This window comes from Corylus avellana, chromosome ca2 (genome assembly GCF_901000735.1).
Source record: "Corylus avellana chromosome ca2, CavTom2PMs-1.0".
Lineage (NCBI taxonomy): Eukaryota > Viridiplantae > Streptophyta > Magnoliopsida > Fagales > Betulaceae > Corylus > Corylus avellana.
In genome coordinates, this window is record NC_081542.1 from 11,369,180 (window position 1) to 11,381,182 (window position 12,003).

At 39.4% G+C, this 12,003-nt stretch overlaps 1 protein-coding gene across 2 annotated transcripts in view; it reads right to left on the minus strand.

Moving 5' to 3' along the window:
* The window catches only part of LOC132172611 (acetolactate synthase small subunit 2, chloroplastic-like), a 46,744-nt gene that overhangs the window by 11,141 nt on the left and 23,600 nt on the right, over positions 1-12,003 (minus strand). For both annotated transcript variants that reach the window (XM_059584143.1, XM_059584144.1), the window contains exons 7-9: positions 3,098-3,184; positions 2,335-2,439; positions 2,123-2,245 (exon numbers count right to left, since the gene is read on the minus strand). In XM_059584143.1, the coding sequence (XP_059440126.1) occupies positions 2,123-2,245; positions 2,335-2,439; positions 3,098-3,184 (315 nt within the window). The remainder of the gene's footprint in view (positions 1-2,122; positions 2,246-2,334; positions 2,440-3,097; positions 3,185-12,003) is intronic.

Consider the following 12,003-nt stretch of genomic DNA (forward strand, 5'->3'; position numbering starts at 1 on the left):
CAGAAACCACCAGCAATGAAGGCTGGCAAAGGTAGAACTAAGAACAGAAACTGCTCTAAGAAATTTCAGCAATGAAGGCTAAACAGAAACGTGCAAAAATACTCTGTTTTTGAACCAAAAAACAGGGTAAAACAGAGTACAAAAAAACAGCAGTATGATCTTGGCAATGAAGGCTTGTGTGAAGAGGTTTTAATCCAGAAAAGAGCCTAAAGCTCTGATACCATGTTAGAAATGGGTCTTGGGCCTAACTCAACCCAAAAGCTAGCTTAAGAGTTGAGGTTTCCCTTTAACTTATAAATGGACAATCTCCTTAATACCCAGGCAATGTGGGACTTCCAACACGCCCCCTCACGTGTGGCGGGAGAACATCAAAGCCCAACACGTGCGACAATGGGTGACGGTGGGCCACAGCCAATTAATTGGGCTAGGCTCTGATACCATGACAGAAACTGAGAAAGACAAAAACTGATTCTTCATTGATTTGAATAATACACAAAACGTTAGCTATATACATCAACCCTAGCAGCAGAAAAGGAAAACTAACTAAGTTATTTCAAATCCCATGATTTATGGGATATAATAGGACACTAACCAAATCAGCCTAATTCTAGGAATACAGGCTGTTACATAATTTCCTAAAATAGCTAACTATACAAATATAGAATACAAGTCATTAAACACGTTTTTCCACACTCAAAACTGCTCTTGGAGTTGGAGGAAACTTCTAAAATTGAGGGATATTGCTAAAAGATTCTTGAGGTTTGAGGTTGGCGATGGGGAAACCATTCATCTTTGGGTGGACTTTTGGCACTCTGCGGGAATTTTGATTGAGAAATTTGGGTATAGAGTTGTCTATGATGCTCAGAGTAGTGTGGAGGCTAAGCTGTCTTCTGTTATGCACAATGGGGATTGGTTATGGAGGCCAGCCAGATCTGAGGCTTTAGTTGAGAGATCCAAGCTAGACTTTCGGAGGTCAGGTTGGGCACTTGTGATAAACCTATCTGGACTGGTTCAAAGAAAGGTGTTTATGTGAGCTCAGATACTTGGGAGATTCTTAGGGAGAAAAATGTGGAGATTGATTGGTGCAATTAGTATGGTTTCCTCTTGCCATCCCTAAGCAAGCTTTCATTCTATGGCTTGCTATGAGGAATAGGCTCATTACGGGTGATCGTTTGCTCAAGTGGGGTTACAAGGGTGATGTTCAGTGTATTTTCTGTTGAAATAGGCTTGAAAGCCATGACCATTTATTTTTTGAATGTAGTTTTAATAATCATATTTGTAAGTTTTGCATGAACCGCTGCAGAGAAGATAACCCCCCTGTGTTTTGGGAGGATATATTGCAGCTAGGCTGCAGCAAATGGAGGAAAAAGTCTCTAAAAGGTATGCCGCCTTGCTTTGAGCTCTACGGTTTACAGTCTCTGGCGCACCAGAAATGATATTAAGCATGCTGGCCAGCCAAGTACAGAGGAGCAGATTTTGAAGAGAATTTTGTGGGAAGTTCGGACTAGAATAGTAGGGAAGGGTAAATTTCCAAAGACTAGGGAGAATATAGCTTTGTGTTCCTTCTGGAATCTGCCTGCAGATTTGCTGGTGTAGCTTTCTGTGCTTGTTTTTCTCTGTAGGTTGTTTTGTCTTGTTGGGTTTTAGCCTTCTGTGATGGCTTGTAATCTGGTTGCTGTGTTGTTTGGTTGTGTTTGGTTTTAATGAAATTACTCATTCATCCCAAAAAAAAAAAAAGACAGGATGACAAGAGTGAAGATATGATTATTTCTAATGCATCAAAATGATAAAAGTATCCCCATTTTTAAGGGCTTGATGACCAATACAATAATTTTTGGTAAAGACTATAAAGAGCGAAGCATGCACCTGATTTTTATCTTACAACTTTGTAAGTTGCATATTATTCATAGATATTACCAAATCCCTAAATCTTTGCAAAAAAAATTAATTCCCAACTACCCACAAAGTTGAGAGTTCTACATTCCCAAATTGAATGTGGTTAGAGTTTTTTTTTTTTTTTTTTTTTTTTTCAGGAATTCTTTTAGCTATCACTCAATTACTTGAAATTAAATTTGTAAAGTCTCACTATACCTGTCGCAGCATTTAATTCAGTACCCCTTACCTCATGAAGATCGATTAACTTGTGAAGTTGTTGAACCAACTTGCCAATTGACTCATCAGTCCCAGGAACAACAGTTGTAATGCGGGAAAGCCCCTCTGTTTCAGCAGGTCCCACAGCTAAACTCTGTATAAAGTGAATGAAACTATCGGATCAGCGAAGGGATCAAAACCAGAAAAGCTAGAAAGATGACCGCCACTTGAAACCAAACTGACCTGAATGTTATAACCTCTTCGAGAAATAATCCCAGTGACCATGTTGAGAACTCCAGGACAGTCATTCACAAGCATAGCCAAAGTATGTGACTGAAGCCCACTTGACTGTAGTATCACATTCAGCACATTACAATAAGTGGTACAAGTAAAACAAAAGGAAGAACTATGATATAGCAGCCAAAAACAAAAATGATATGGATTATTAACAAATTCAAAAGATAACAGTAACTATACATAAGAAACCAATTCACTAACAAAGAATGCGAACAAACTTAATGATTTGACTTTCAGACCAAGTCGTCACCGACATGTTATATGAAATTGAAAGAACAACGTAATGGAATTATTTAGTGACTGACTGACTAATATATAGATAAAAAATCAAAGCTCATTTACATTGCTGAAAATGGCATAGAGCACCTAAATAAAAGCTCAATTTTGATATGGCATCTTCACAATAAAGCTTATCAAACTATCTTGAGAATATCAGTGGATTGTTGAGTTCATCCTAGGCAATATCAGCAGACAGCGTAAAGATAAGCTGATTGAAAAACATCTATATTTGAGTTAAGATGACCGAGATCTTAAGGAGCTAAAACAAATGTGTCAAATATTCTGAAAATCACCATACAAGTGATTTATACCATTTGTATACCTAGCGCATATTCTACATGGCATATATTTACTTTGAATTAGTTCCATAATTATATTTTAGAAAAGATCATAAAACAAATTAAAAGACTTTCAAACATATATATCTTACATCTTCATCATAGAGAACACCCCAATGAGCATCAAGAACTTGTTTCATTGACAAGTCATTATATGGCTCCACTGGATAAACATCACCCTGTAACAGAGTTCAAAGTTACAAATTTGCAACTCAAAATTATAATGATCCAAAGTGAAACCATACAACACAGGAAGTAAAGAGGAATATAGGCAATAAAATGTAGATTTAGTAAAGCAAGATAGAATATTAGTCTGAAGACATGAAAAAAGATAATAGCATTGGAATCTGCTTGCATAAAACATACAATAGTCCTTGGGCAGAGTAAAGAACCATAAACCATGATTCATTGGGCCAAACATCCTAAAGACAGGAAGGGCCCACAACTTCATACTAGGGTTGAATATGTGAATGCACAACTTCAGGACCATTTATGATGCAATTCCAAATACAAGCAAGTAGCAAAAAAGGACTTGATTACAATTCAGCCAACTCCCAATTTCACCAGATATAATTTTATTAACATGCCACCAAGTGTTGGATCACAAACAGGCTGCAATATGAACCTTCGTCTTTGAAAGGAATTTACTACTTCACCATGCATTTTTACCAATAGGGTAGCACCCCAAAAAGTTAAGCCCAAGATTGGTTGAGTTGACTACGGTAGTGTTACATGGCTGTAAAGTCGCACATTGGTTCCTTACAAGGTGAGACTATGCTTTATGAATAATTTCAGGTAACTCCAATCATAACTTTAACTAATGGCTCATGTTCTCTCAGGCATAGAAAGTAATACTGAAACTACTGGCTCATTGGGCATAATTAGTTTATGTGGGCCTAGGTACAAATAGGTTGTTGGGGTATTTTGGAGTTTTCCAAAATACTTACAATTAAGGTTTTCATATAAGTATGTTATGTTGTAACCCTAAATCATTGAATAGTGAAATATAGCCACACTCTCATGTGGACGTAGGCACATTGCCGAACCACGTAAAAAATTTGTGTCTCGACTCCCTCTTGATCTCTCTCTTTTCGATTCCATATTATTCATCATTGTTGTACACGGTAACAACAATTGGTATCAAAGCCCATGTTTTGCGATGGCTGGGATTGGCGCATCTTCTGCGAAATTCGACGTGAGAAAGTTTGATGGAGCCGGTAACTTCGGGTTATAGCAGAAACATATCAAGGATTTGTTGGTGCAACAAAGGATGGTGAAGGGATTACATGGGATGAAACCATATGGTATACTGGACATATTTGGAAGCAACTTAAGGCTAAAGCGGTGCCTACTATTCGGCTTTGTCTGGGGGATGACATGATGTATCATGTCATGGACGAAGAATCTATAAACTGTTGAGAAATACAGTTGTAGGTGGAATCACCTCTGTGGAATCTGATTCCGATTGTACAGTTTTGTGGCATATGTGGTTGGGTCATATGAGTGAGCGGAACATGTTGGAGCTTCATAAGAGAAATCTATTGAAGGGTGTCAAAACATGCAAGCTTAATTTTTGTAAGTTTTGTGTTCTGAGAAATTAGAATTGGGTACAATTCAAGATAGCTACACACAAGATAGAGGGTATTCTTTATGTTCATTCTGATGTTTGGGGACCAATATGGGGAGGACATATGTATTTCGTAATTTTTATTGATGATTTTTCCAGAAAGGTTTGGGTGTACTTCATGTGGTATAAATCAGAGACGTTTGTCAAGTTCAAGTTGTGAAAAGCTGAAGTGGAGAACCAGACTGGGAAAAAGGTGAAGTGCCCAGGATAGATAATGACACTGAGTACACAAATGATAAGTTCAGAGATTTCTATGAGCATCATGGTATAAAGAGATATTTCACAGTACGCTAGACACCATAGCAAAATGGTGTGGCAGAAAGGACAAACAAGTCTATTGCAGAGAGAACACAATGTCTTAGGTTTTGAATGCTAGACTTGCAAAGATTTTTTGGGCAAATGCAGTGAGTATGGCATGCTACTTGAACAACAGGTTACCGATGGTAGTACTAGATGGTAAAGTTGTAGAGGAGGTGTGGACAGGTAATGAGGTAAATTACTCTGGTTTGAGAATATTTGGTTGCCCTTGGTCTTGAAATTGAAGAAGTCACTTTATGGGCTAAAGCAGTCTCTAAGGCAGTGGTATAAGTGGTTTGATTCCTACATGACCAGAATTGGCTACAGGAGATGTGAATATGACTGTTGTATGTATGTGAGGAGCCTTAATGATGGCTCATTTGTTTTTTCCGTTACTGTATGTGGATGATATGCTTATTGCAGCTAAGAGTAGTGGAGGTCAACAAGCAGAAGGCTTTGTTGAGTAGAGAATTTGACATGAAGGATTTGGGTGCCAAGAAGATTCTTGGGATGGGGATTCCTAGGGATAGGGATGCCAAGAGATTGTGGCTATCTCAGGTTGGCTATGTGAAGGTGTTGGAAAGGTTTAGCATGGAGAATGCGAAACCAGTGAGTACACCTTTGGCGAATCACTTCCGTTTATCTACCTCACAATGTCCCAAGACAGTTGAAGAAATTGAAGACATGTCTAAGGTCTCATATGCCAATGCAATGGAGTGTCTGATGTACGCTATGGAATGTACTAGGCCAAATTTAGCTCATATAGTCAGTATGGTGAGCAAGTACATGAAAAATCTAGAGAGACAATACTGGGATACAGTCAAATGGATTTTCAGATACTTGAAAGCTAGTAGAGACTATGGCATCACTTTTGTCAGACAGAAAAGTGATTTGTCAGTTGTGGGATATGTGGATGCAAATTATGCAGAGGATTTGGATGACAGAAGGTCGACCACATGTTATGTGTTCACTTTTGCAGGAAGACCCATCTGATGAAGGTCTATGATCCAGTCCACAGTTACAATGTCCACGACTGAGACAGAGTATATGGTGGCGGCAAAGGTTGCAAAGGAAGCTTTATGGCTCACAGGGTTAGTTGGTGAGCTGGGTATTCAGCAAGGTGGAGTTTCGTTGTATTGTAATAGTCAAGAGTGCCATTTACTTGGCAAAGAACCAGATATATTATGCGAGAACCAAGCACGTTGATGTGAGGTTTCACAAGATCAGGGAATTGGTTGTTACAAGTAAATCATTACTTGAGAAGATTCACAGTTATGAGAATGTAGCGGATATGTTGACGAAGCCTGTTACCACAAACAAGTTCAAGCATTGCTTGGACTTGACAAATGTCTCTAGATGCTAGAAAGGAGAGGAGAGGAGGCGGCATCCCCAAACCTATCAGTTCCACATGGAGGCGCAATACTTGATTATCTTCAAAGAGGTGAATACTTGCCAAGGTGGAGATTGTTGGAACAAGTGGCTCATACTCTAAGGCACAGACAATAATACTAAAACTACGCTCATTGGGCATAATTAGTTTATGTGAACTTGGGGACAAATAGGTTGTGAGGGTATTTTGAGGTTTTCCAAAATACTTACAAATTAGGATTTCCCTATCAGTATGTTATGTTGTAACCCTAAATCATTGAATAGTGAAATATAGCCGCACTCTCCTGTGGACGTAAGCACATTGCTGAACCACCTAAATCTATGTCTCGATTTTCTCTTGATCTTTCTTTTCAATTCCACATTATTCATCGCTGTTATGCACGGTAACAAATATAGTCTTTTTGGAATAATAGTACAAATGTGGCTAACACTACTTTCAGTCGCGAAAAAATGGTATTAGAGCAACCTAGTAACATCATATGGCATTGGGACAATGCATCATGACATAGCCCTGACAAGGACGTTAGGAATTTGAGTGAGGAAAAGTTATGTCCTACATTAGGCGGGTGGATTGTAATTGTGTCACATATGTTCCAAGTCACACGGTTACTCATTAGTTGGCGAGATTGAACTTTATAAATGATTTCAAAGAGCTCTAATTCAAACTTTGACTTGTCTTTTTGGAGTAATAACACAAAGGTGGTTAGCGCTTTTCCTAGGTCGTGGTAGAAAATAAATAAACAGAGTTCTATCTGAAAATCTACTTGAGCTAACTTGACTTAATTTTATTTAAATATAGTGTAGAAACACAAGAAATTGATCAGAGATTTATTTAAGTAAACTTTTTGACTAGCTTGCGCATAGCCCAAATATTTTAATATTTTAAAAATCTGGGACCAAGCTGTTCTCACTTTCCGTCTCATTGAGTTTCATTCTTGAGTTTCTTTCTCAATTATTGAGAAAAGTCTTGACGATCTTTTCTTGCTTCAATAATCATTTGGCATTTCTTAACAAAGCTGCATCTTTTCTAATATTAGTTACCACAAGTCAATTTACCCCAATAACGTAGAACATACATCAAATAGAAGCATAGTATCAGGATAGCACTTCAAATAAGAAACAACTACCAAGTTGTGGCCAGTGTCACCAAATCATTTCAAAATTAATAATTCTATAAACTACTTTTTCACCTATACTTCCGACTCTAGCCTTTCTCATCATAAGTTCAACAAAATAAAAAAGTAACATTTAGGAAATATAAATTATAATGCTGACGACAAGTAGGAAGTGTTGCAGAATAAAACGCAAGAAAGAAGTTGCAAATATGGCAAGTATAGAAAAGAATTAGAAACAGTCCACATACCCCACTCAAACAACCACCCAATTGATAATGCCTCCCCCCCTCAAACTTTCAATTAGGACAATGTCTCCCCAAAGTAACAAAAAATTGTCAATGTCCCCAAATGACAAAAATACCCTCAATAATGTTATTTTTATTTTTTGAAAAAATGGAAAAAACCGAGATGTGGCTTGGCCACCCTATTTGACCAAATAGGGGGTTGTAAGAAAGTATGTAATGGGAAAGTTGGCCAGAATATCTTGACCACTGAATTCCATTCAATATATATAGATTACAAAGTATTGTAGTTACAAATGAACTACTATGTAAATAGTTACAGATAAAGATTATGTGATGTACTCCTACTATGTGATAGACAATTCTTATTTAACCGAATATCTATCATCATTAGATGCACGATGGTCGGCCAGACTTCTAGTCACAATAGAAGAACAAAGACGTCCAATAGTAGTAGACAAGTGGACTCTTCTAGGTGCACTGACGTGATGAGGTTGGACTTCTTAAGTAGCAGACATAGATGTTGCATGAACCAATTGTGATAGACGTAGATGTTGCATGGAAAGTCAAAGTTCCATTGCGAGTCAGTTTCTTTGCGTGGACGGCGACTCTAAGAAAGATTCTGACTTTGGACAACTTGCGTAAAAGAGGTGTCATTGTGGTGGGATGGTGTTGCATGTGCAAGCAAAGTGGTGAGTCTATCAACCATTTTCTCCTTCATTGTGAAGTGGCACGAACGTTATGGAGTGTAGTACTCACTCTTTTTGATGTCACATAGGTTATGTCTGGAGGGGTGGCAAATTTGTTAGTGTGTTGGCGTGGTAAGGGTGGTAATATTTCAGCAAAGGAGGTGTGGCGAATAGCACCATTATGTCTTATGTGGACCATTTGGCGAGAGCGGAATACAAGATGTTTTGAAGATCCAGAAAGGTCGATGGAAGAGCTCAAAAAGTTGCTTATTCAAATATTGTTCCATTGGACCGAAGCTTGTAGTGTGCCTAAGATTTCCACCATGTCTCAATTTTTATCTTTATGTTCCTCTTTTTGCCTTTAGTGGAGCTTTTCTTCGTATACTTCCTGTATACTAGGGTTGCGCCCCTCTGCGTTTTTCAATAAATCACTTATTTATCAAAAAAATAGTGGGTGGCCAAATCACCCCCAAGCCACTTACAGATATTAAAAGGACAATGAATTCTTTCTTAGCTAGGACAATTCTAGTTGCTTAAGAAAAGAAACGTGGCAAACTGAATGATTCCTATGGAGCTTTTACAATCATAGATGCTGCATCAGTTTATTTTTTGCTTCTGTATGCAAATGTTTTGGTGATTATGATCAACTTTGTAGAACACAGAGAATGAATTTGGCTGTTTTACAACTTTTTTTATTTCTTTTGTCTGATCTTTTTGCATGTCATAACTTTATATATATTTGTATGATCATTGTTTCCTAAATTTGCAGAACCAAAATATTGCTCCAAGTTAATGTTTTCACATGGATCGATCACGTTTCTTCCTTTTAGTCACTGGAAAAAATCTTCCGGCCACAAATTTCCCTTGCCCAATTCCACTGCTGTCCTCATCTCCACCTCTTTTTTTTTTGATAAGTAATCATGATATAAAAAAGCGCAGAGGGGCGCAACCCATATACACGGGAAGTGTAAAACAGAGAGCGCCTAGGAGGGGGAGAAATGAAAAAGAAAATCAGAGAAGCTAATCACTAAAGGAGCTAGCCAAGCGGCCGTCCAAGAGTAAAGCGTAAATAAGAAGAAATGAGTCAATTCCTCTATGGTCCTAGTGGAATTATCAAAACATCTAGCATTTCTTTCACTCCAAATACACCACATAAGACACAGAGGGATCATCTTCCACACAACCGCACTTCGAGTACGACCTCCCGACCACCAGCTAGCAAACAAAGCCCTCACCCTGCACGGCATGACCCAATGCAGCCCAAATCGCTGAAAAATCATGTGCCAAAGAGCACTCGCAAGCTCACAGTGGAAAAGAAGGTGATCGACTGACTCTCCGGACTTCTTGCACATACAACACCACTCCATAACCACTATGTTCCTCTTACGCAGCATATCATGAGTCAAAGTTTTGCCCAAGGCCGCAGTCCATCCGAAAAAAGCCACCCGCTGAGGCGCCTTAGTACGCCAGATGCTCTTCCAAGGAAACTCCTCTTGAGAAGAAGAAGACAAGACCTTATAGAACGACTTAACCTCGAACTTGCCTTTCTTGGAAGAAGACCAACAAATACGATCTGCATTGCCTAAGGAAACCTTGCAAGAATACAACCGATCAAAAAAAGGAGAAATCAAATCCATCTCCCAATCTTGAACCGATCGTACGAAAATGACATTCCACTCAACAACCCCATTCCTCCCAATAAAATTATCCTTCACCCAAGCTTCTTTGTGTCTAGCGATACTGTATAAGGACGGAAAAGCTTGCTTCAAAGAGTTGTCCCCACACCAAATATCATGCCAGAATCGGACTTTCGAACCCTCCCCCACCTCAAAACGAATACCTTTGGCAAAGAAATTCCACCCTTTACGAATATGCTTCTATAGACCCACACCATGAGAGCCCGAAACCTCCTTCGTGCACCACCCACCTTCTTGGTCTTCATACTTAGCTTTGACCAACTTACACCAAAGAGCCCCGTTTTCATTTGCGTATCTCCAAAGCCATTTCCCCAAAAGAGCTTGGTTAAACTAGTGCAACTTCCGAATGCCAAGACCACCATAACGTAGAGGGCTGCAAACTTGGTTCCAACTTACAAGATGCAACTTGTGCTCATCCCCCATTCCTCCCCACAAGAAATCTCTTTGGACTTTCTCAATCCTTTTAGCTACACTTACAGGAATCGGAAACAGAGACAAAAAGTAAGTCGGAAGATTAGCCAAAGTGTTCTTAATGAAGGTTAAGTGACATCCTTTAGAAAGATACATTGTCTTCCAACCTGCCATCTGACGCTCCATCTTTTCGATCACTTCATTCCACATAGCCGTATCCTTGTACGACACCCCAAAAGGGAGGCCCAAATACTTCGTAGGCAATTCGGCAACACTACACCCAAGGATGTTAGCTAAACCCCCAATGTTCTCCACCCCACCAATGGCCACAATCTTTGATTTTCCAAGATTCACTCTCAAACCCGAAACAGCTTCAAAACATAAGAGGATGAGACGAACATACCGGATTTGCTCGATAGAATCTTCACAAAAGATCAAAGTGTCATCCGCAAATAAGGAATGAGAGACCATCAACTCCGACAAGACCCTATTTCCCACCGAAAACCCAGTCAAAAGGCCTTGGTCAACCGTCGCATTCACCATCTTACTCAAAGCCTCCATAACAAGCACAAACAATAACGGTGAGAGAGGATCTCCTTGCCGGATTCCCCTCGAGCTGCTAAAGAAACCTTCCGGAGAACCATTCACTAGGATGGAAAATTTTACCGTCTTAATACACCACTCTATCCAAGCCCTCCACCTCCCACCAAACCCACACCTATGCAGCAAATACAAAACAAAGTCCCAATTTACATGGTCGTAGGCCTTTTCCAAATCCAACTTACAAAGAACCCCTGGGACCCCTGATTTCTTGCGACTATCCACACATTCATTTGCAATAAGAACGGAATCTAGGATTTGCCGACCCCCAATAAAAGCATTTTGAGAAAAGGAAATGACCTTACCCAAAACAGTTTTCATCCTATTGGCAAGAACCTTAGACACAATTTTATACACCCCTCCCACCAGGCTAATGGGCCGAAAGTCCTTCATCTCCACCACCTCCGCCTTCTTTGGAATCAAAGAAATAAAAGTTGCATTCAAACTCTTCACCATTTGACGTCTGCTATGGAACTCTGCAAAAACCGCCATAATGTCTTGTTTGATAACTCCCCAGCAAGCTTGAAAAAAAGCCATGGAAAAGCCATCTGGACCCGGAGCCTTATCACCATTCATGCCTTTTACCACCTCCCAAACCTCCTTCTCCTCAAACTCTCTTTCTAACCAACTATTATCCTCCTCATCTATGGGCAAGAACTGCTGGTTATCCATTCTAGGGCGCCAAGAGCTTTGTTCCGAATAAAGAGATTGGTAATACTGCACTATGTGTTCTTTTACCTCAACTGGATCATCGGATAAAGCGCCATTAATACGAAGCACTTCCATCCGATTGTACCTCCGGTGAGAATTAGCCATCTTGTGGAAGAAGCGAGTATTACGATCCCCCTCCTTGAGCCACAAAGCTTTCGATTTTTGACGCCAATGAATCTCTTCACACAACAAAGTATTCTCCAACTCTTTCAACTTGTCC